General features: G+C 36.8%; 1 protein-coding gene and 1 pseudogene across 1 annotated transcript; both read left to right on the forward strand.

Annotated features, from left to right (window-relative positions):
* Positions 1–53: 53 nt before the first annotated feature.
* Positions 54–1,003, forward strand: LOC145676480 (ATP synthase subunit s, mitochondrial-like). The gene has a single exon (XM_081747285.1). The coding sequence runs from the start codon at positions 264–266 to the stop codon at positions 870–872; it is 609 nt and encodes a 202-aa protein (XP_081603411.1). The 5' UTR covers positions 54–263; the 3' UTR covers positions 873–1,003.
* Positions 1,004–14,881: 13,878 nt separating this feature from the next.
* On the forward strand, positions 14,882–20,762 carry LOC145676481 (ATP synthase subunit s, mitochondrial pseudogene; annotated as a pseudogene).
* The last annotated feature ends 6,190 nt before the right edge of the window (positions 20,763–26,952 follow it).

Below are 26,952 nucleotides of genomic sequence, written 5' to 3' on the forward strand. Positions count from 1 at the left end.
TTTCCTTGTGGGGTTGTCTGCTACTACCTAAACAAAATACGAGCGTTAATGCGAAGTGTAGTTAATATTAATAGCACGCAGAATTATATTAGCTCATGTTTAAACTTTTATTAAGTACTGTTAAGAGTTGTCTTCTAAGGTAGGGGCAAAATCTCAAACTGTTTCTGATTTGTGTGTGTTCTATAGAACGTTTTCTGGATACAGTGACTCCTATTAGTGTCAGATCACCAGATAATTTGTGAAACACTCTTCGAATTCTAAACATGGTTTTACTTAAACTTATCACACCACATATCCGTCACATACAAGGAAGAAATTTTTGGGGTTGGCTGAATACAGTCTTTAATAAAGTGGATGAATCACGTATCCAAGCTGTAGGTCCTGATCGAGCTTGTGCTGAATGGTTGTTACGTTGTGGAGCTGCTGTTAAGTGGAGGGGTTCACAGGAATACTTCAATGATTACAATTCTTTGCCTCCCGAAAATGTCAAACTTCACATCAAAGAAATTGATGCTACAGATTCAGCGATAATGCATATTGGTTTCCCACACTTGCGTGGTTTGAAATATTTGGAGCGTATCGTGTTACATAAATGTGTGTATGTTGAAGATGCTGGTATAGAAATGTTAGGATGCACAAAAAACACGCTGAAGTATTTGCAGATTAGTAGTTGTGGAAATGTAACAATTGAAGGTATAAAATCTCTCCATCAACTGACGAACCTAAAATCTTTACTGCTGTATGATCTTCCCGAAATACGAAATAAGGAGGAATGTGTTGCATGGTTGCAGGAAAAATTGCCGCAATGTCAAATTGAATTTCCGTATGCTCTAGCCAGTGAGCAGAAACCTAAAGAACAAGAGCAGGAGTAAATTCCGTGCACGTTCGTGATTTGAGTGTATATACATTTTTTGTATAGTATATTTGTAAATATACTTATATATTGTATAGTATATTTGTAAATATTTTAGATTATGCATTAATTATAACAAGTGTAAAAATACTAGTTTTATCGGGTTAACTTCACATGCCCGCTCCAGTTTGTATCCTTACGAAAACAAAGAATAGCATTCCTTCCAGTGCAGATCTGGTTTCTGGGAGCATACATGGGTAAGATTAAGTATAATCTGTCAAATTAAAAAAGCATTTATCTTGGTTAATGTTTTGATGAAGGGGCTGAATATAACCTAGTCTAATATTAACAGAAATTGGCGAAATTGTAACATTCTGTAGACTGATGAAAAGGCTTTCCCCCATCAGCTAAATATTGGTCCTTTTTTCCATTTTTCTTGTTTTATATGGTTCTCTAAGGCGTTCTGGACTGTTATTATCTTCGCGATTACCCACATGAATTTCTTATATACTCTTCGTAGCGCCTTTAAATATTGTTTTCTATGTGAGGAATTGCATTCCTGGGTGCAGATTCTCTTTGGAAGGGCGTACCCACAATGAGTATCAATACACAAAAAGCATTGACCAATCTGTTGAAGGTGACCACTAACAGCAGGAAGTGTTTCTAACGCGAGGAAGGGCAGCAGGAAGCTGATGGACCACGCGGCAGGGCGAGGACGCGTCCGTGAGGTAGTTGATATGCACGTAAGCGAGAATACAAAGCTCACTTTATGTTCCTCATGTTACGGTACTAGATACCTTACCTGTCGCATAGCTTTATCGTTAGAGATCATGTCTTAACACACATCACTAACATATGAGTTCACTTCCTTATGGACTATTAAGGTGGTTAAAAGGATCATTGGTAATACATGTTTTTTAACATTATTAGTGATATTTTGATTCTTGAAATAACAAGTTTCTTCTGTAAATTTTACAAATGTATGAACCCATAAACTGGACAGCACCGTACTTTCAACTATGAGAACAATGAACTGTATTAGAGAATAAGGAAACAAAAAAATCTATCTTCATGCACATACCCACCCTCGCTGATATACCTGGTCCCTATGCACGAACCATGCGGGCCTTCGTGATTCGCCTCGCCTTAACGTGAATTAGATGTAATACCATTTTGTAGAGGAAACCCAGCTTACTTTTCAAAATTCTGTTGAGTATACCTTAACTGTAAAGACAGATTAATGTTACTTCTCGCAAAATGCTTACAAACCAGTCCTGTTTTACAATGTGCGTGAAGACAAACTGGAGCATGTACTGTAAAGTGAAACCGTGTTTTCATTTCATGTCTAGAATCATATAAAGAAAGAGACAATGTGACACAAGATCATAAATCTACTACGACGTATAATTGCAAGGTTGTCGTTTGCGGAGAAAAAGAGCGTTAGGAACTGTTTTTGCTGTATTTTGGCTTCTGCAGCATCGGTGTTGGTTTGTTGATTTTTTTTTTAAATCCGATTTCCAGTTTTAAAAGGAACCAAACGATGTATTCGTCAACACGAAGAAAAATTTGTAGATCAATAGATAAATCCGTAGACTTAGTATATTAACACTGGTGTGCTGACAATTTGTCCGATGCTTTCTGAAAATGTCCGAAATTTGAAATTTGGATGACGGGCAGGATTAATATATGTCTTGTAGCCTCCCTTTCTCATTGGGAGTACGTGATCTCTCCCATATATGGCACACTCAGTTATGGCTCTTCAGTTTTATTTTTCTTCTTCTTCACGGTTATGCTCTTTAGACTAAAGGAGACTGTTAATTAAGAAAAGGAAATGATAGTAATAATAATATATTTTCTGCTCTCCCACCGGGATTCCAACCTGGGACCGCGTGTATGAAAGACGCACGCACTAGATCTACAAAGCCTTATCGCTCCAAACTAAGTTAGCTAAGCTTAAGCAATGTTTCGATTGAATACAAGAATTAGTATGTTACGTAAAGTTTCTTTCATTTGTGTTTAATTTTTTACCGATATGACTTAACCCTAAAAAGCGGGGCAGCGGTGGCTCAGTGGTATAGCGTTCACTTCTGGTGCATGGGGTCTTCGGTTCGATCCCAGCTCGCGCCGTGAACTTTGTGGTGGACAAATGCCGTGTGCGTTATGGATTTCTTCGGGGTCCTCCCGTTTCCTTCCACTTTCTTCATTCCACCATTTTAATTTACTTCTCATCATCACCGTCTCCTTTAGCCTAGCCGGCATAGTGTAGGACGTAAAACTTAAAGATTTCATTTCATTTTAACCCTAATAAGCCGTCACTGTTTACGTCCTATTATGTGTTTCATCAATAACCGCACAATAAAGCAAATGAGCTAGTTAAACATATAAGATAGCATTGAAATCTCAGAGTTAAGACTAAGTTCGTTGAAAACATTTTTTTTGTGTATTTTTTTTAAAAATAGCATTACAGCTTATTGATTGATTGATTGTATTTTAATGTACAGCAGCACCAAGGCTATTTATCCTTGTCACATCAACACGACTGCTGAAAAACACGGAGTACCGTAAATAAAATTTACAAACGAATATATGCCTATTAGAATATAAGAAAAGAAAACTGCTGCAAAATAGATACAAAGCCCTAAATAATAATAATAATAATAATAATAATAATAATAATAATAATAATAATAATAATGAATTTATGAGAATAATAAATATATAACAATAAATAATAAATAAACATTAAAAAGTGAAAGTAAAAGACAAAATTGCAGCAAGAATAAATAAAATTGCAAACAATTACAAAAGCTCAGAGAACGTGAGCAAGGCTACAAGTGTGCATAAAATCAAATACACGCTCAACAATATCAATAACATTGCCCGGTGCACGGTCAAATGTAAGCAGGATCTGTGACGCTTTCTAAAATCTGAGTGTTCAGGGCATTCGACAAGAATGTGCCGAATACTCAATGAGACAATGTATTCTTCACAAAATCATCGTACATTGCGTATTATTCTTACCAATCTATCAGGCTGCAATAGTTCCGACACTTTAACGAATCTCTGTTTTTTTTTGTAAGCACACGTTTCCTAGAAGTTAAATATCAAGTTGACCACCTACATTTCAATTACTGGGTTCTTGTTCCACATACAAAATTCAATAATTTATTTCACACTGCAAATAAATCAAGGCACTAAACTAACATGGGATTAATTACTAGTACTTAAGCTAATCACTTAACAAGGTATTATTCTTGTTACGAACTGATTGTATGTAAATCCCGTGAGTCATCACCATTTTATTCAGTGGTATTGAAATTGTCGCAGTCTGTTGCCCTAAGAAGAATACGCAAGGTATGATAATTTTATTATTTTTTCATTATACAAAATGAAAACATTCTTTTAACATTACAACTTGTTAAAAAGTAGTGTTCACGCTTTTTTTTCTTTCTTTTAAATGTATCATTTCACGGTATGCTCCGAGCGTTAGGGCCATATGCATAGTCGACCGCGTAGGGATCCCCTAGACGAACCGTACCTGTAGGATACCTCAACCTTCTCCTTGACTGTGCAATGCATAAAGCTTCCAAAGTGATCCCTCAGGTATGGTTAACACTGAGGGCTGATTGGTCTAGCCACACCTCGAGCGAGGCTAAAATTTTGTCAAAAAAAAAAAAAAAACTAGATGGTAAAACTCCGAAACCCACTTCTACTATGATAAATCATTAACATCGTAAGCAGCAATAGCATACAATGTATGCTACATATATATAAAATATATATATATAAAGGTCTGAACTTCGTTCTTGCAAAGGAGGAAAAATAACGGTGTATATTAGAAATAGTTTTTTTTTTTTTTTTTTTTTTTAATTTTTAATTTTCAGGTAAAGTCTGTTAACTCGCAAAAAGAAACAAGGAGTATATGTAGCTAGAAAACATCTGAGGCTGTAGCTTTACAATAGAGATCCCACTGGAAATAAATTGCATATACACTGTGCTTTGTTTCGACAAAATCAGCCCGAAGTATTTTCTAAACAATTTTCCAGTAAAGATTAACCTAAGGAGGGCATAAAAGTTGTCTATAAATACAGTATTTTTGGGGAGAATTCCATGCAAATAGCGTAAAACTTATCTACTTATTCCTAAAGTGTTATCAACAAATTGCGTACAATTGTATAAGACATATACATATTCAGCCAATGGCATATACGTATTCAGCCAGTAGTGAAAGGCACACGTCTCAAAACCTCGCATCAAGCTTTGCAAGCTGCTCATTAAAAGCATTTTTTTTTTTCATCTATTACAGTATATGCTAAGGTGAAGCTGCAGGGCTATAGTCGAGGTGCGTCCGTAGAGAACAGGCGAATTTGAGATGGTGGTTATACATGTAAGCGAATTAGGGGTTCACTCGAGCAGACAGTTCTACCAAATAGAAAATTTATAGGTAAAATACAATGTGAAGCCCTACATTTTTCGTGAAGGAATGAAAGTGTGAATATATGTAATGACCATCAATGACAGCATATTGAAATTAATTTGATAATGAAAGTATTGCGTGTGTAAGTGTGCTCTTCCACTATCCTCGTATATACGTATATCCCCATTGTTAATGCGCCTGCTCCGTATGGACGCACCCGCTCGCCAACACTCAGCCCCCCTAGTGCGCCTATATCTTAACTCAGTTACGTAGCTGAGTTGAGTTGATTTTGTGTTTAACGTCCCGTTCAGCAGCGAGGCTATATGAGACGTGGACTACTGATTAACGTGGAATCCGAACCACATGAGCTCCCGGGACTCCCACGCCAAAGGCGCCTACGCTAACCGCTTAGCCACGAAGGGGCTCTCAGTTACGTAGCATTCGTGCTTTTGGCCACATCGTAGCACCAGTTGATTCGTTATGCCATACGTCCATACTGTATTTATAGTAAGCCCTCCTGAAGTCAATCTGCAAATAGTAATGGAGCTCTTCATTTAGTGCATATTCTGCTAAAAGAAATACAAAGCTCTAACCTAATCTGAAAGTGTACGAAATATGTCAAAATTGGTAGAACTGTCTGCTCGAATAATCTCAAATTAGTACAAAAATCTGCATCAATCTGTAGTAGATTGTCACTAGAACCTAGTTTTGCATTATAATTGCAAATTATGAACCATTCTTAACACTGTTTCCATAATCACAGGTACATGTGAACCGATGCATATTTTGAGCAATTACAGTGCAAAACAGGAGGTGATGTCTTCCATACTTGTCTTTCCTTCTGCACACACCAGCATCGCTAATGTGCCTGCTTCCGCGGACAAAATCATGCGTGATCCCTCAAACTGTGCCCAGCATGGAATCGGAATCAATGCAAACTTAGCTTGTGTTGGGTACTTAGCACACATTCATGCATGGTTTTCGCACTTATTTATAGCATATATGTTTGCAAGCATATTATAAATGTGTACGCAGCTGGTGCACAGGTAAGAAACGAAGAATGCAGAAGACGTTAGATCATAAGTGGAAAAAGTGGATGGTAGCGCTCCTCAACTTTACCTATGCTAACTGGGAAATGTCGGCAAACACCAACAGGGAAAAGGATGTAAAAGACATTAGAATAACATTTTCACGATTAAATATGTATAACTGTTGAATCAATTCTCCCCATCAGTGATGATTCCAGAAGGTATTTTAAGTGGTGGCGAATTTCAATATACAGGGAATGAATGTATTAATAACGAAAATACTGGGAATCCACATTGAGCAAATAAATTATGTGGTCCCGAGGGAATGTTATGCAGTTATGGTTATCGGGGAAAAATCCCCCTCGGCTGATCCCTGAAATCAATTCCTAATCTAATATACAATCTAATGTAAAATCTACTACCAATATTGTAACACCAAGTATCATTCACTTATTTTATTTCAGGTAGAATTTATTAGTTCATTCTTTGATCTTATATTCAATATTTATACTGAGTGTAGGACAAAATCCAAGCGGACAAAATCCAAGAGGACAAAATCCAAGCGGACAAAATCCAAGCTAAATTCTGGTAAGGCGGACAAAATCCAAGCGGATAAAAACCAAGGAGCAGTATCATGTGCGTAGCTGTGGTATGTGCCTGTGGACACCCTAATTAAATTGTATGTTTGTTTCTTTCTTCAATTGTAATTCATTCTAAAGTTTTATCTGTAATTCTTCAATTTATTGAAATAATATTTCATTTACATTTAAAGAACTGAAAATCCAATAAAATATGTAAGATTGACACAGTAAGAGTACAGATGAGCTTTAATTACTCATAAAATAGTCTGGTCACTGCTAGGACATGCCCAGGTGAATCCAATTTAGGGTGATCAGAAATAATTTGACTAAAAAGAGTATACTCACATAAATTAACCCGAAAATGAAAGCACTGGCTTGCTATATCAGAGATAACAAATAACAGCAAAGCAGCCCAGTCTTAAAAAAGAGTACACTACTTACTTAATTCTTTTATATTTATTGAGAATTAAAGTAAAAATAAAATTAAAAATATATAATTTAGATAAAAAAAATACTTCTCTACCCTCAAAGTATTTACTTCAGTTACACTTGTCAAAATAACCAATAATATATACATTTTCATTTAGTTTGTCTAGACACATTTTTACGTTTCGATTTTCTAGATAACACTTTTACATTATTTAATTCACACACATTATTACATTATTAAAAATACACACTACATATTTCACATTTTGATCATTTCTGACGAAACTTTGATTAGTATATCATAATTATTTGTTTCAAAATATACATAAAACACTACTACCAACAAACAAATCAAGATTTCTGTATGCCACCTCATAAGAATGGAATTAAAATACTCCAATGATTGGTCTCACAATAATATGCTGAGGTCTTAAATGTATTATACTGTATATATATTGAGAAGAAAATACATACTTTTATAATGTATTTGTACACACATAATATTTTTGCATACTTTCATATGGATGTGATAAGTAATTAAAGCTCATCTACACTCTTACTGTGACAATCTTAGATGTTTTATTGATTGGATTTTCAGTTCTTTAAAAGTAAATTAAATGTTATTTCAATAAATTGAAGAATTACAGATAAAACTTTAGAATGAATGACAATTGAAGAAAGAAACAAACATACAATTTAATTAGGGTGTTCACAGGCACATACCACAGCTACGCACATGATACTGTTCCTTGGATTTTATCCGCTTGGATTTTGTCCGCCTTGTCAGAATTTAACTTGGATTTTGTCCTCTTGGATTTTATCCGCTTGGATTTTGTCCGCGCCCCATTTATACTAGCGGAAGCAAATTATCCTGCAATCTTTTTTCAGGAATTGGCATATATTTTTTAATTGGTTGCCACCAAAATATGTCATTTATTATCGCTTAATCAGCTCAACGATTTCGGTAAGCTCATTAACATACTCAAATATTTTAACAACAGAAACTGTTACGGGCTAGCAAAGGGTGCGTTATAGCACCCCTGGCCATTTCCTTGACTTACGGGGAGGTTGCGGGCTTGTTTGACCCTGCGGAAGAACTCTGCAACGCAAATTATCACGTGTCCCGTATGTAGCCCCTAAGTAGCCCGCAGAATAACTATGCATACAGCCCTAAGGGAGACGGTTATATTGATAATGAATGAAATGGTACAATAAAGAAAATGGGAGAAAACGGCGGAACCCCGACGGAACTGGCGCCTACATACTTGTCCACTATACATCTCACTCGGCTTGAACTGGGATCGAACCAATGATCCCACGCAACAAAGAGGTAAGCGCTTTGCCAACGACTCACTGCGGCTCAGGATTCAGATTAAGAATACTCCAAGATGAAAATTGAAATTTTGGATGAATTATCTTATTTATTTTTAAACAAATACTATATCTGAGAAACTTAAATCTAGTGAAAAATCAAAAATAATGAAAATTTTTTACAGTTTTACTTCTCACATTCAGGCTAGAGGAAACGGGTGAACAATGAAATGGGTTATGAGAATATAAAAGGAAACGGAAAAATTCATGTACACGATATTGTCCATCACAAACTGACTTGGTCTAGGATCGAACTAGGGTCCCCTAACACCAGAGGTGAACGCTCTTCCACTAAGCCTACGTGCTATCAACAAAATCTAATACTCTTTTAGCAGTAATACATTAAATTATCACGCTCCATTTTGTGGTTGACATGGACAACCTTGTGTATATGTGATATGCTAGCAGAAATAAAGAAGTATTAGGACACTGCATGGGTTACAAACAATGAAACATAACGAATACAACCATACGTATCGCATAATGTCGACGAACATACAGCATTTGGTGGATGAATCTATGCAAGAAAACAAACGAAATATTTTATATGCTCAAATTCCGGAAATGGCATCTTTTCAAAGTTATGAGAGCCAGAAATCTTGAAAAACTAAACTTTTGAAGTATAACGGAAAAACTAGTATTGATAGGAAAGGCAAGTTTGAAGGTAACACAAGAAGTAATAGCGTCTTCCGTGCGATTCCGGTAATACTACGATGGAAGATAGGTCAAAATGAGCATATTTACAAGGATTGGCCACTAATGGATTATCACAGAGTGTGCATGCGATTTCCGGTAATACTCTGAGGGAAGGTTGATGTAAACGAGTATGTGTAGAAGAATTGGCTACCAAGGAACTGCACAAGTATCTCTAAGTCCTGACAAGTATATATATTTTTAAAACTAAAGGCATGACTTCCTATATTTCAAACCCCGCTTTCGTACGAGTACTAGTTTTTCCGCTATATACTTTCAAAATTTAGTTTTTCAAGGTTTTTGGGTCTCACAACTGAAACATTGCCGATTTCGGAGCTTGTATACACATAGACTTCTTTGTTTGTTTTCTCATCAAACGCTGTGAAAAGAATAATGAATCACCCAGAATACAGTATATTATTATATTCGTAAGTATCTAACATTTTGTTACATAATTTTATGCTAATTGTTTATTTCACCAACAAAACCGCGTTGATTTGCTTCCGTAACATCAATACCTACTAAGCCACTACTTAAGATCGGATCTAAATCACATAGTACATTGATAATAGTTTGTCTGACTTATTGCTAAATCAGAATACCAGATGTGCTTTTTATATTGACTTTACAAATTCTTCGTATCTTCAGATTTATCAGTGTTAGTTAAAATAACATCCTACACGAATCTAGACAGATTGAAACTTAAAATACAGAATTTAGGCAGATCGAAACACGGAAACTTACTTAAAACTGCCTTATTATATATTTACTTCACCTCTCGAAGAAATAATTCACAAATTTATATCTTAAGTTCTTGGTTGTCAATATATATACTAATAAGTTAGTTTGCCGGTTTGGCATTTCGATTTCCATGTGTTAGACTATGAGATGTAACGGAATGACTACAGATACAAGTCCAAGCAGCCTGTATTAAAGTTAAATTACATGAAATTATTAATAATGTTTCTTTAGTAGTTACAGCACATACCCTAACTGAAGTAGTACGAACATGAGTCCGAGATTACCTGTTATTGTGTGATATGTTTAAATCGAGAGACGTGAAGAGAAGGTGTGACCTCCTTCGTGGCTAAGCGGTTAGCGTACGCGTTGGTTTCCACTTTAAGCTGTAGGTCCACATTTGAAAGGAACACAAACCAATCGAATAATGAAGAGAACGTGAAAGAAACATTTCCAGCCCCAAACCTAAAATTATATATATATAAAATTAGTCCCAGGCAGAATACTTAATAATAATAATAATAATGTTTAAATACTTAAAATGTTATAAGAAGGTCCTGATACTGGGGTTTGTTACATTTTGCTTAAACTATATATTATAAAAATCGTAACAAAATATATGAAGTCTGCAGTAAATTTGTTTAAAAATGTCAAATATGTATTAAAGGTGACTATGAAACTCAGCTACTTAACTGTCTGCCATTTTACCGGGATCCCGTCTGTTATTTTCAATATTTACACACACCTTTCGTCTACCTCTTTCGCTAGGTACCTTATCAGACACGAATTTTGGAGTCCTTGTCGTCTAAAACTTGAAATCTATTATATCTTTCAATTATTTTATTCCTTTAAAAAAAATAGCGAAGATTTCGTATTGATTTTTAAAAAACTTGAAAATATCGTGTTTTTTGTGTGCGTGTGTGTGTTTTACCACGTTTCGTGTGTGTATAGTTGATACTGTAATGTTGGAAGAGGGCAGGTTTAAATATTCCACTGCAATATAATGACCGCCGCGTCGTGCTTTGTGTCGCACCCACGCTTCGATCTTGCACCAGGAGATTTTTATTCTCCTTTTGCGCTCAGTAGTTTTTTAAATAAACTTTCTGTCCGTGAAATTGAAACATTTTGGACCATGAAAACTGTGAATTCAATTATTTAGTGTGAGTAGGGAATCCTGTTAAATTTATCTTTGGAAATGTTATGCCTCGATAATGAACGTCCATGTTGTAGCCCTCGTAGTAGAATACTTTCTTTAGTTCATTGTATTTTATTCTATTTTTAGTTATTTATTAAATTGTGTATGTATTTGCAAAGATTAGCTATAATTAATTGTGATCAGACATTTAAAAATTCCTGTATCTTTTAAAACTTTGATGCCTTTTTTCTGGTGTGCCAGTTGATCTAAGCTAAAATTGGATTTACCGTAAAAGTCCAAATCCTAATTCAGAATGTAGAGTTGTAAAGAACTAAGCATATTGAGTTTGAATCATTCATAGTTGAATATATTGTGATTCAATGTTTTTGGGCCCAATAGCGACTCTAGAGTTCTACAAGAGAGAAGTCACATCGGCAATGGTTTGATTTGATTTGATTTGATTTATTTGCGTTCATTTGACCATACAGAGTACACAAATTTGTACATATGGTATAGAACATGTCATTTCACAATAATACATTGGTTAAATACAGAGTTAATAAACACATACAAATAAACTATAAGCATACGAATATAAAACTAAATTTTTTTACAATAAAAGAAGGAAAAAATAAAGATTTGTTATTTAATCTAATGGTTAAAATATATCTACGTACTAAGTTTTATTGCCTTCAGAAATAATAAAGAATTATTCACCTATATACTCATCTACAGAATAATAAGATTTACAAATTAGCATATTTTTAACCTCTCTCAAAAACTTTATATCATCTTTTATGTATTTCAATTCTCTTGGTAATTTACTATATAGCACCGCACCTCTGTAAAATGTAGTTTTTTCAAACATACTTGTTCTGTGTGACGGTATTACAAATTTATCACAGTTTCTAGTTCTATATTCATGTACGTCGGCATGCGTTAAGTAGTTATCTATGTTTTTTCTCACTAATTTTAATACCTCATATATATACAAACTCGGTATCGTAAGCTGGCTTCGCACTCCTTTTCCTTCCTGACCCGGTCGGCACGAATTCATCCCCCAGCTTTGGGGGCTCTAGTGGGGTGTTTCACTTTGAAAACATTTTAAGTTCTGGTATTAGGTACAAATACCAGTATTAGAAGAAAAATTTACCATTGTCCTGTATCCTGTATGTCTTATATACAGAATTATTTCACATAATTTTATATACTTTCTCACCACAAAAAAAAAAAAAAAAAAAAAGCTGTTCAACAAGTGAAAAACAATTGGTGTTCCCAACACTATTCAATCTATTTTTTCAGTCGATTCTGTAAATGAAATAAAATTTCTAGTTTTACGTCCCATGGTACTGTCCTTTAGGCTAAAGGAGACGGATGAATTACTGAAAGTAAAATGTAATATAATTGGTGAAATGAGAATGTGGAAGAAAACGGGAAAACCCACGGACACGATGTTGTGCACCATAAACTCCTAGTGATATTATCCACTTCTGCATGAGTCATGTATGTTTAGAGGTGCTGACTTAAATCCAAGTCGCCGATCATCTTGTGCTTGTTACGAAGTTGTTGTAATTTGTTGTTTTCAATATTGAATCCATATAAAGTTTATCTGTTTTGTAACAGCAGCAATTGTTGAAATCCACGCAATATAAATAATCTTTAGAAATTGAGAAAATAAAATAAATAGAATTGAATAAGGAATGTTGAGGAGATAGCAGGTTTTAAGAAAATTAACAATAAATTAAATGTAAGCATCTAAGGGAAAAAATAGACATATAATGGAATAGCTCTCTACAAAATTAAGTTAGTAATAGCAGTAGATTGAAGATAATACATGCGTACCGGCACACTAAATTTCTATTTTTCAGTAAACATGACAAATGGAGGAAACATCCGAATTCCTATCACACAAATTCAACTATAGACGCGAATTCCGTGATATACAAAAAGTGACAAATGTACGACTAAATCGGGACTGGAAGTCAGATCCCCAAGCTAACCGTGTCGATGCGTTAACCACTACGAAAACAAGTCCGCTTCCTGAACAGTCATGCATTCTATAACTCTTAAAATCGCTGAGGGGCGTTCTCTACAAGATTCATCCAATTACACAAACTTACATCGTTTACACGAGTAAAGGTAGAACCTCGCTGCAAATACTAAAATACACACCAAAATTGAAAGAACTGCGACGTCCCATAACAGCAGTGGATGCAATTCACCAAACATGTTCGCACAAGTATGGGTCGAGTTTGACTCTTGTGCCGTTTATCCGGTGGAGCACACATCGAGCGTTTGTGAAAAGATAACTGAAAACTATTTTTAAAGAAATTTTAAAATTACCCCAATATTTTATGTGCATGCATGTACAAGATATATATATATATACACTCGAGTGAAAATGGATAATTCTTTTTGAAACACCCTGTATTACTATTACAAAATGTATCAGTCGCAAACTTTCACATATAATGTATATGTAAGTTAGTAATGGTTCAAACAAGATTTTTTTAAATATATAATGTCGGATTCAACTTTTCCATTGAAAAATTACATTAGGTTAAATTCTATAGACGTAGTCACTTCTCTGCTCACAATCTCCTCAATCTGAGAATTGAGTTTAATGACAGCTGTTGTCTTCTGTAAACGAAATAGTGAAAGCTGAGAGGAAGTGACTTTCTATGGAAGCGGTTAGAAAGAAATTTAATGTGTTACGTTGAATATTCCCAAAATATGCTAAATAAATAATAATAAACTTTCATATATTACTTCTCTTTTTCACTAAGCCTTATTTTTCACACACGTCAGCTGGGTTGGGAATGGGTATGGATGGCAACTATTCGTTATTTACATTTAAACGCAACTTTGGCAACAACGGGTATCGGTTGGCCCGAAGATTGACAGGGGCACTTAATGGTTTATTTCACTAATTTCTTTGTTTTTCCATATAGCATAAATCTTATTCTTCCCGTGCATGTCAGCTAGCCCGGGAATCGACGAGACCTTTGGCGTTGCACGTCGTTATTTACATTTGAGCCCAAGTTTAGGCAAAAACAAGCAAGTCACTGCTCCGGAAATTGATTGGATCAACGCCAAAGGCGTTGCACGTCGTTATTTTCATTTGAGCCCAAAAACAAGCAAGTCACTGCTCCGGAAATTCATTTGATCAACGCCAAAGGCGTTGCTCTTCATTATTTATTTTCAAATTGTACAAATACATGTTAGTTGCCCTCGGTGCTTTGTTATTTCAGTCATTGGAAGGTACCTTTTGCAAGAGTCAGTCGAAAAAATCTGGGTACTATTTTATTTTACGCAAGAAAAAAAGGGGTTCATAAATATTACAGAAGAAATCTTCGATATTACTCAAAAGAGGAATATATAATTAATCAAGATATATGGAAATCTTACCTCTGACATACTAAATGTTGGAAAACGTAATCCAAATTTTACACACGTAATAGTCCATAAGGAGACATTGATGAACTCGATTTCTGTCTAATGCGGTGCTTAAATCATGATCTTTAACGGTAAAAGTCTCCCAGAGATGTGGGACATGTAAAGCAGAGTAACGTAGTGTTTTTGCAGTCTTAGTTAACGCACATAATCACAATCGCTAATGCATCTGCTCCTCATGAATGCTACAACGCGGACCCATCTGCTCTGTCCCTGTTCTGACTGGATTAGGTACAATTCGTGCTCTTTAATGACCGCTTGCACAAGTTAGTTAGCGTTTATTCCATTGTCGTTTTTGTGGCATATGTCCAGACGCTGTATTTATCCGCTAACGGTTAAGCCCTCCTAAAGTGAATCTGCAGCCAGAAATGCAACTTTTCTCACAGGAAATAATTTATAAGATGCTGGAAGTGCATTTTTGATACGGAAAAGCTGTATAAATCACGTACTTATGTATAGTTGCTTAAACCAGAGTAATAGTCGTTCTTTCAGAAAAAATGTTCCTGGGGGGCACTGCTGGTACTATTTTATTTATTATTATATTATAAAGGTACTATTTTGGTCTCCTGCGTGGGGCAGTGCCCCCAAATAACTGTCTGAAGAAACACATAGTAAGTGTGCAAATATCTTCCTCAAGCTAGGAAAAGAAGAGCACGTTTGAGAAATAACGATTGAAAGTGTTTAATTTTTAATCACTAGCCTAACTTCTCATAAATTCTAGACAAATTTACTGTGATACAATTATTTTGATATTAGTGCTTGAGGTTAACGTTATTGTTGGAGTATATCATTATTTTTGATTGAAATTTAATGTGGTAAATCGAAAAGAACAAAAAAGTATCAAGGAAAATGTCCTTTCTAAGGAAATATATTGTGGACAATCGTACCACAGTGAGGTCAATGGGAAAAAGATATATTTGGAGTTGGCTGACTACTATATTTAATCAAGTAGATCCGGAACGTTTGAAAACCGTTGGTCCAGAGAGGGCTTGTGCTGAATGGCTGATTCGAAATGGTGCTTCTGTGAAATGGTTAGGTAGAAAAGACTTCTTCAACGACTATAATGAATTACCACCAGAGACTGAGAAATTCCCGTATCACATTAAAGAAATAGATGCTACGGATTCCGCCATTAATCACGTTGGTTTCCCTCATCTGAAAGGGCTGCAGCATTTGGACAAAATCATTCTGCATAACTGCATGTATTTGGAGGACGCTGCTTTAGAGGCGCTTGTTTACGCTAAAGATACGTTGCAACATCTCCAAATTAGTAAATGTGGAAATATTACTTCAAAGGGCGTCAAATCACTTGCCCAACTCACTAATCTGCAGACACTACTACTTTTTGACCTTCCTGCAGTGAAAGATAAGGATGAATGTCTTAAGTATCTTGCTGAAAGACTGCCGAAATGTAAAATTGAATTTCAAGGTGCTTAAAAATTTATTTCTTGTAAATATTTATTTATTTTGGATATATTTGTGTGAGCATATAAGTGGATAGTAAACTTTATTATAATTTTTCATGATTAAAATTGTATTAACATCAAGAACGCTTAAACTCTTCTCTGTCTCTTTACTTTCTTATTCGCCTGTTCTACGTGACTCTTGTTTCGCTTTGCTGGCCTCAGAAAGCTTCCTAACATACATGACTCCTCAAATTGCTACCCGTTCAGCATGATCGGGGATATTTTCCAAGAAACCACAGCTCGCATACACACCTTTGTTCCCATACTGTTTGGCAGGTAATGCTAAATCTGCCTTCAATGGCTCCAACAGGTCATGTTATGTCACTTTCTTGACGTACGGTGCGGCATTCTGCCGTAATTTTTCATATGGACTAAGAGCTGTCTTTCCCTACTCCTTCGGTTGTTACATAAATTGTTGCATCAATGATTTGTTTTTACTCAAAACCTCCCTGCTCTGCAATCACAGAAAAAAGACCTCTTCTAGCTCTTTGCCCGTGGGTAACGTTCCCATAATAGCCGACACGTTCCCACGTTGAATGGCTATGCTAATGCGTTGAATCAGGAAAGATTTTGCTCGAGCATCTCCTGATTTAATTGATAGGCAGTGGCCGATTTCTTTTATAAATTTGAGGCCACCTTCTTCCCAAGAACCACTCGACTCAATTGCTATTACAACAAAGCAATAGTTATCGAGTAGATTACTATATTTATCCCTTTATTCTTTTGCTCTTCGAGCAGCTAAGAGTCCAGCTTGTACTAAGGAATATTGAAGATTGGAGGGGGCATAAGTATCTGAACATGTAAAATCCCAAATCAATGCCTTTCCTTTTTTCCATCGTACTAAAGATATACCACATTCATTTGATCCTTAGTCTTCCGTAACAAGCGCTGCTATCGGCTGAAAGGAGCTCCACTCGCTTAGAACAGCTGAACCCTTATTGGCTCAACGCGTGGGTGTGTGAGGGTGTGAGCTTTAGTTCGCATTTTTGCCACGGCTCGACACTTTGGCAGCACAATAATGTCATACCATCAGGCCTTCTTCCGTCTGAACGGCTACATCCATTCGGTTCTCCTCACTGCTGGGAGCTCCACAAATATTAAAGCTCTTTCACACTTGAGACGTGGATGTCTGCCGGCGCTGCTTTTGCACGACAAACCGTGTAATTCTTTTTTATCTACTAAGGTGTTGCAATTGGAGCAGTGGTGTGCTTCACATGTATCTGCTCCCAACCGTAGAGCGACGGATACTCGGAAGCTCTCATTGGATAGGTGTAGGCCCAGAGAAGGTGATGGTAGAGCTTGAAGCCATGCACCGTTTTCAGGGGACATGATCGCGAGAAGCGTGGCCTTGTCTTCAATGTTATTTGTAGTCTGCAATAAAGAATCTGGTAATTAACGATGGGCTCGTCCCAGGCCGACTGATTGTTACGATTTTCCAACTAAATTTGTCCATTTAGCTATGTAGTCCAGCACATCTGGATTGGTGATTTCGTCATTATCTCATTGAAAAAGAGACCTAATTAATTGACTTACACCATAGAAAGACACAAGAAAAGACGTAATAGCCATATCTGTAGCGCGACTTGCTGCAAGACCTCCATTTTTGACTGGTAATGAAGCTTGTATCCAAGAGTTGTTATCAAGAGAACAATCGAGGATGGATTCCAGGCCAGTTTTAAGCGCATCGTCACTTTTCCAATAGGACATCTTCCTTCCAAGATGGAGTGCATCGAAGGAAATAAATAATCTCGGCATTCCAAATGAAGCCCTTAATAAATAAAATACAGAATGGGCTGAATGCTTGGAAAGTCGTGACAAAAAAAATCTAGTTTGGAGGTCTTGTCTAATAACATTTTGCTCTGTGCTTCTGTTGAGATAGCTGACCCTAAAAGCTCTGCATTAGTTGGAGTAAGGAGTTGAATACCAGGTGCTGATTTATTAAAGTTATATAGGTTCTTAATTTGTTCTTCTGAAGCACCGAGGAATCCCACTTCACATTTGGAGTCATTTAGCGATAAGCCAATTGATGATGCATGTGTACGAATGTTGTCTACGTTGTTTGTAGTATTAGGTCTGTATTTCCAGCTATTGTTCCATCATCCAAATACCAGACATTCAGCTCTGCTTTAATATTAATTACAATTGGTTGGAGAGACAAAGCAAACAGCGCTGGGCCTAACGGATCACCTTGTTGAACGCCTCGCTGTGATAAAATAGTGTTATCTCCTATATATATGTTGCTTGGCTGAGAATAGCATTGAGAGATGTACGAAAAATGTGATGGAAAATTGTTTTTAACAGATAATAACATGGAATCTCGATTTAAATTGTTGAATGCATTTCTGAAATCGATTTTTAAAAATGCTTTCACTTGGGTGTGCGGAGTAGAATAATATGTGCGGGCTGCATGTACCGCGGCTTCCTCCCCAAATGGGAGACAGACTTCTAGTTGGTGTGGATATAGTATGTTGATTAGAGATTCGCGCATCTTGTTGCAGATTATTTTGGCCGACAATCGTCTCCAAACATGCCCATGGCTATTGGCCGAATACCACCACTTTTTTTCTTAAGAACAAGTAACGACGCACCGAAGAATATCGGTCTCAATATGGTGGGTACATTTCCCAATATAATGAGGTGTAACAGTTCTCTGATTGCCGTAATGAGATGATCTCTTGATTCGTAATCGTGGGATGGGGCTAAATATTTTAAAATTGAAGCTCTGAGGTTATCCATTCCACCGGCGGATCCAGAAGGAAATGATTTAATAGCTTTCAATAATTCCGTTGATGATACTTTAGTTGCTGATGCTGATGTCTCAGGAGGTTCAGGGATGGCTAATAAATGTGAGTGAGCTGGATGTTTTGCTCTGAGTGCTTCTAACAATGAATTATCTGGCGTTGCTACCGACTCTTCGGATGTTAGTAGTCTTACTGCTCATCACCGTCAGATAGTTTATTTTCAATATTCTTGCTGTGGAATGATGCGGATTTTGACAAATCAAGAACTTTGTATAATTTAATGAATTCGACTGACATAGTGTACATTCATTACAAAATTTATGAGTAGAGGTAGGAGCGAATTAACCGTTTTGCAAAATAAGCACGTGCTTAGAGCATGAAGAAAAGAGGGGGGTTAACAGCTCTATCGCCGGACCCATTTTGGAAAATTTACCAGGTCAGTTGGAGAATTTATTTAAATTTGTAAGGAAGAATGAGTGAAAGTCAGGTAAGGGGAATAGTAAAAGTTAAGAAAGTGGTTGTATTTGCTGATTGTTTAGATTTTATAAGCGGCACTGTATGTGGAGGCGGATGGACTATTTAGCGGAGAGGTACACTAGTTTTACTATACTGATCCATAATTACAAAATGTACAGAAAAATTTGGGCAGGTCTTTAATTTGCCCATTTCATGTCGAGAACAGAACCCAACCAACCCCTGCGAGGCTTCTAACCCATTCCTACTACTACTACACCTACTCCTACTCCTTGCTACTACTATAGAAAAGATGCCAAATATATCGGATACTGTTTGAAAACTATGAATAAAAACTTTATCAACAGATATTTAATTTACATAGCCTCTTCTAAATGTTCTCTTTGTAGATTATAATTTGAAAGCTTCGAAGCAATAAGGAAATATTAAAAGAAAGATAAATACACTTTGGTACAAAGTGTCATTTTTCTCAATTCGGAGAAAGGTTGCCCAATATCTAATAGTAAGTGTACGGAAATTAAAGTGAGAAGGACTTACGGAAAACCACAATTGGAGAAGATTGTGCATTATTTTAATTACATTACATAATGTAAACATATACAAAACGTAAAGTTGTAAAACGTGTAGATTTAACTGAACGTTGTTCTACAAAATAGATTACTTTCTAAATATGTACACTCATGTCCAAAATTATTGTTGCATGTCTATAAATATGTTGTAGGAATATAATTTGATAACGAATTCGCCCGGTATTTCTTATAATATTAGTACGTGTATAATCGACAAAGACATGTATGTGGCAAACTGCATGTCAAAAGAGCAGTAAATAAGAACAATAAAACAAAAATAAAACTTTCTTGTCCATTTAGCAACAGTTTGTTTTGATCATTATAATTTTCGTATTTATATTTCTTTTCCTATGAGGTTTACCACAAATATATATTTCCCGATTATACACATAGTAGCAGTATTAGAAGTACCCTGCAAAATCGTTATCAAATTATATTCTTACAAGAAGACAGTTATAGATATGCGACAATCATTTTGGACATGAGTGTACATATGCAAATTTATCTTAACTAAACATTGTTCTATCAGACAACTTTCTAAATATACAGATTTTCTGGTACTTAAGTATTGTTCAACAAAGGAGGCTACTTTCTAATAATGTAGATTTATTTGTAACTAAACGTTGTTCGAACTCTGCTATCTGGCATGTATGAGTAAAACGTCATTCATCATTGTGGGTATGTTTCCTGGTGACACGCAACCTACTGTACAATTCAGTCATAATAAATTGTATATTTAAATTGGATCTCTAGTTCTCATTCCAAGGTACTAATACTAACCACACTCAGAATTTAAAGAGGCTTGAAGTACATAGCATAGCCTAACTTTCAAAAATTAGGTTTGCCTATCAAATGTATCAACTCAACTACCTATCTATTTATTTACAATGTATTACTTTTTCATTTTTCAATATTTTACAAAGGATTTCTATGTTTTTGGATTAGTGCCAGCACATAGCTACTGTGCCCATTTAAGACATTGGATACATCGTATCCATCGTTCACCACCTTTGTCAAGTTTATACGGCTGTGAACAAAATATTGCAAATTTTGGATGCCTTGAGGAACCCCATGTTCTTTCCCTTGACGGCAGCAATGACCTGGAGCATAGCTTCAGGATCCCGCTTCTTCCTTCGCGTGATTTCTGTCATCTGTAATAATTGAAGAATGACATCAGCAATATAGTTCCCTAATATCTGATGTCCGATATTTGGAACTTCTGTACTATCCGATATTTGGCAACGTAGGTCATGTGGCAACTTTCAACTATATACATCAAGTAAATAGAAACAAACTACCTAAACATTATATAATTTAAAACTACTTTCTTAACCTATATTATAATTATAGTACGAATATGATTAGGTTGCCTTTATGGGCGACATATTGCTATCAACTACAGTATTAGAAATATTTCACAAGGTTAAAATCACAAAACACTTCACAACACAAATAAACTTGTTGCAAGAGACTTCGTAACTCAGGCATCTAATGGCCCACCGATTGATGTGCAGTTACGATAACGGCCGCTAGGCTCCAGCACCTTACACGGAATATTTCTCGGTATCCGATATTGGGAAACCATCTGATGTTCGGCCCCTTGACCCTACTTATACTATGGATCCCTATAGTAAAACTGCACACCTAATAATGTAATCCAACCAAATATAGCCGAATGCAGTATATTTTGGTACTGTTTTTCGATTTTCAAATTGGTCCGGCGATACAGCAGTAATGCCGAAGAGGACACCACCAAAATTGTTCATGATCGAATTTATTGTTCATAAGACATATGGCGCAATGTTATAAATGGTGCAACTTACCCAGGATCCGTGATACGAATCCCCACATAAAATATTTAAAAAAAACATATACACAATTACAATACGAATACTCAAAGAGTGCAGATCTCCGCCAAGACTCATGAAACCAAAAGAAATAAATCCGGTTCCTCCACATAAATAAAAGCAGGGGAAACTTTGTACACAATCTGTGAAATTTGTATACTTTCTATACAACATCAGTAGGTGGGGGGATTTTTTTATAAAAAGGAATACTTCGTTAGAAGTATTGCGAAAGTAAAATTGATATTAATATTAATGATTAATATAATGATTGAGAATCTAATAAAAGAAATTTAATGTAATGATTGAGAATGTAATAAAGAAATAGAATTTTTAAGAAATAAAGTTATACGTACAGTGGGTCACAAAATTGATCGTACACCCTACTAATTTCTAAAAATGAACGCGTAAATTAATTATTTGTCATAAAGTCTACATGATTGCAGTTACTGAGTCGGAACTGATGTTTATGAGACCCATTTGTATGAGTATTGCACCTTCTTGTCCTCCGTGTCTACAGTTATTGGTGGATTCTCCAGATCCATGTGCAAAAGACAGTCACAAAATTCATCGTACACTTTACATTTAGCTCGTGCTGAAGGGGAAGGGGTGGAAACAAACAAAGGTGAAGGAGTGAGTCACTGTACTAGTAGGTTATCCACGTCCTTCTACATATTTGAGGCGAGTGCAACACGAAGAAGGTGCAGTACAATGGCATCAAAAAGTGAAACTACACATTCTAAACGTAAATTAATTATTAAACTAGCCATGGAGGGCAAATCTTCAAGAACTATGGCAAAAGTAACGGGAAGAACACATTCAACCATCCAGGCAGTTGTCAACAGATTCAAATACGAGGGCAGGATAAGAAATAAAGTTGGTTGAGGAAGAAAATCTACACTGAGTGAAAGAGACGAACGAAGAATCATTTTAAAAATAAAAAAGAATCCTCGTAAAAGCGTGCCCAAACTGACAACAGAAGTGGAATCATCCATTGGGAGACCCCTTTCCGTAGAAACAGTGAGAAGAACTTTAACAAAATCTGGATTCAATGGTCGAGTTGCTAGGAAGAAGCCCTATATTAACAAGACGAATCAACGCAAAAGGCTTCAATTTGCTCTGGAACATAAGCAATGCTCCGAAGACTTTTGGAATAGCTTAATATTTAGTGATAAGAGTAATTTTAACCTATATGGATCCGATGGTCACAAAATTATTTGACGAAACCTAATACAGAATTTAAGAAGGAACACACTAGACCAACAGTAAAACATGGAGGAGGATCAGTCATGGTTTGGTGCTGCATGGTAGCTTCTGGCGTAGGAAATCTACACTTTATTGAGGGAACAATGGACAAATTTGCATATCTCAACATATTGAAGACGAACTTGAAGTCTAGTGCAGAAAATTAGGACTTGGACAGTTCTACAGATTTCAGCAGGACAACGACCCCAAGCATACCGCTCATATTGTGCGCTCATGGCTATTGTACAACACACCAAAGACTCCTGCAACCCCTCCTCAATCACCAGATCTTAATCTCATAGAAAATCTATAGTAGGAATTACAGAAGAATGTGCAGCACCGCCAACCGAATAACCTGACAGAACTGAAGACGTTCCTGAAAGAAGAGTGGCTCAAGATTACACCTAGTATTACAAAGAAGTTGGTACAATCAATGGCAAACAGACTAACCGAGGTAAATAAGAAGAAACGGGTTCGCAACTTGCTACTGAACGTTCCAAATTTGGAAATGGACAAGGTGTACGAATAATTTTGTGACTCTTAAGTTTGTGTATGAAAGTGTTTTGTTTCTATGTTCAAGGTCTGATTTTGTGTAAAGGAATGAAATAAATATAAAGACTGTACACTGCCCTCCACCGAAGATCAGGAGTTTACTACCAACTGCAAAAGACTCATTGGGATTAAAGACACCAGGCATCTATAGGATCACCTGTGAATGTAACGCCACTTACATAGGTGAAACGGGTAGGAACATTGAAGACAGAATGAAAGAACACCAGCGACACACCAGACTTAAACAACCTGAAAAATCTGCAATAGCCGAACACTGCATACAATACAATCATACGGCCATGTGGGACCAAATTGAAGTACTAAAGAAAAGCAAACAGTTCTGGGAGAGGAAAATACATGAATCTCTATTCATCCGTACATACAAGCCATCCATCAACAGAGACGAAGGTTATCATGTACCTGACATCTGGATTCAGCTTCTCAGTACGAAAAGAACCATCAGCCAATCAGAGAGCAGTTTCCACCAGCAAAATCAGAGCACGCCATTGGCCAACAAGAACAACCAATAGAAACACAGCGATTCTTAAAGACAACAATATAAATTGTACGACCAGCACACTCCAACACATAGCTCTGAAGATGTTGCCGCTGTATGGTAACGAAAGCTCAGCACAGCAACACTCACTCTGGCAGCAATCCCGAGAACATTGGATTAATAGTAGACGCCAGCAAAGCTTCAAGATCATATTGACAAACCTCTACGGGGAGGACATTTACAGGAAGATAAACAGACTCCAGACACTCCGCCGAACAAAAGGGAAGTTGTTATCTCGATTGGCCTTCCTACTACGATGCAGAGACCAAGGTATCATTCCAGATTTCGCCAAAGTAACCAGTCACATCAAGTCACAGAAGGCACAACGGGTCCTTATCAGGGCCAGCCACGCTCTAGTGAGAGAAGAGATACAGGAACTTTACAGAAGACTAGACCAGCACGACAGGGAAATGAAGCATCTACTTCTGTATCTACCAACAGTGCTCCACACCTTGGACTGGGAATGGGTAGATTCCATCACGTATACATATGGTAGCAAGCAGCATGAATTACACACAGTTCATCTTAAGAAGAAATTCGAAAAGCTTAACCGAAGACAAAACCCGGAACCATCTCATCCGAGCAGAGAAAAAGCAGTGGTGAATCTCTCCAGCAAAAGACTAAGTGAAGCAGCTACAAGTCTTCTATGCAAAGGCCTGAAATTCGCTCCAACACCAAAACACATTCCCATCACGGAAACTGTAAGCGGAATAGAACAAGCAATAAAACACTTAGACCAAGAAGCAGCAGACCACATACGCACACAAGCCGTTACGGCCCTTATGAGGGCCAAGCAGCAGAAGCCGAAATACAACCTATCCAGAGAAGAAAGGAAAGCCCTCAATGACCTACGAGCAGATGACAGCATCATAATATTACCAGCAGACAAGGGGAACGCGACCATCATTCTCAACAAGGAAGACTACCACTCCAAATTGACATGCCTACTGGAAGATCCAGCATATAGAAAAATTGACAGAGATCCAACCAAGGCCATCGAAAAGAAAACCTCCAGATTAATACAAAGTTCCAGTCTGAAAGAAGAAGAAAAGAAGAGGCTTAAACCTTCCGGTTCAATACCACCAAGGATCTATGGCCTTCCGAAGATACACAAGAAAGAAGTTCCATTACGACCCATAGTTAACACCATAGGAGGTCACGTACAACCTGGCCAAGAAACTAACAGGACTGCTACAGCCACTAACAGGAGAGTGTACACACCATATCAGGAACTCCAGCCATTTCGTACAGCTACTACACAGCATCAAGACAAACGCAGATGACATACTAGTCAGCTTTGATGTGGTTTCTCTCTTTACGAGGGTACCACTAGAAGATTCTATTAAACTCTTGGAATCGCACTTCAGCATGGATATAGTACATCTCTTCAGACACACCCTAACGTCTACCTACTTCAGTTACCAAGACAATTTCTTTGAACAAAGCGATGGTGTGGCAATGGGCTCTCTCCAGTAATAGCGAACTTCTATATGGAGTATTTTGAACACAAAGCGCTAGAAACAGCAACATACAAACCTACAGTATTCTACAGATATGTAGACGACACATTCGTCATATGGCCCCATGGCAGACAGAAACTCGACGAATTCCTGCAGCATCTGAATTCTATACACCGCAACATCCAGTTCACAATGGAAACAGAAACAGAAGGAAGACTCCCGTTCCTGGACGTACTCGTATACAAGAAACCAGATGGAAGTCTAGGCCATTCAATCTACAGGAAACCCACGCACACTGATCTCTACCTCGATGCGACCAGTTTTCATCATCCTGCACAGAAGATGGGGGTGTTAAATACTCTAATACACAGAGCTTATCAAATATCAGATCCAGATAATATAAACACAGAACTGTCTCAGCTGGAAACGGTATTCAAATTCAATGGTTATTCGTCGAAACAGATCAAGACAGCCATGAGAAAATACAGTAGCAGAAGTTGCACCACAAAAGAGGACAACACGGCAGACAAGGAAAATATTGCAGTTATTCCATATATGGGAAAAACCTCCAACCAACTAGCAAGACTATTGAAGAAATTCAACATCAAGACTGTACACTGCCCTCCACCGAAGATCAGGAGTTTACTACCAACTGCAAAAGACTCATTGGGATTAAAGACACCAGGCATCTATAGGATCACCTGTGAATGTAACGCCACTTACATAGGTGAAACGGGTAGGAACATTGAAGACAGAATGAAAGAACACCAGCGACACACCAGACTTAAACAACCTGAAAAATCTGCAATAGCCGAACACTGCATACAATACAATCATACGGCCATGTGGGACCAAATTGAAGTACTAAAGAAAAGCAAACAGTTCTGGGAGAGGAAAATACATGAATCTCTATTCATCCGTACATGCAAGCCATCCATCAACAGAGACGAAGGTTATCATGTACCTGACATCTGGATTCAGCTTCTCAGTACGAAAAGAACCATCAGCCAATCAGAGAGCAGTTTCCACCAGCAAAATCAGAGCACGCCATTGGCCAACAAGAACAACCAATAGAAACACAGCGATTCTTAAAGACAACAATATAAATTGTACGACCAGCACACTCCAACACATAGCTCTGAAGATGTTGCCGCTGTATGGTAACGAAAGCTCAGCACAGCAACACTCACTCTGGCAGCAATCCCGAGAACATTGGATTAATAGTAGACGCCAGCAAAGCTTCAAGATCAGAATGAAATAAATATATTTTGTTTATAAGATCCCTTCACATAATATATATTTCAGTTTATGGTAATATAAACTATGTAAAAGAGATTATTTCTATTC

Source organism: Thermobia domestica, unplaced genomic scaffold (genome assembly GCF_964235325.1).
Source record: "Thermobia domestica unplaced genomic scaffold, izTheDome1.hap1.1 HAP1_SCAFFOLD_160, whole genome shotgun sequence".
Classification (NCBI taxonomy): domain Eukaryota; kingdom Metazoa; phylum Arthropoda; class Insecta; order Zygentoma; family Lepismatidae; genus Thermobia; species Thermobia domestica.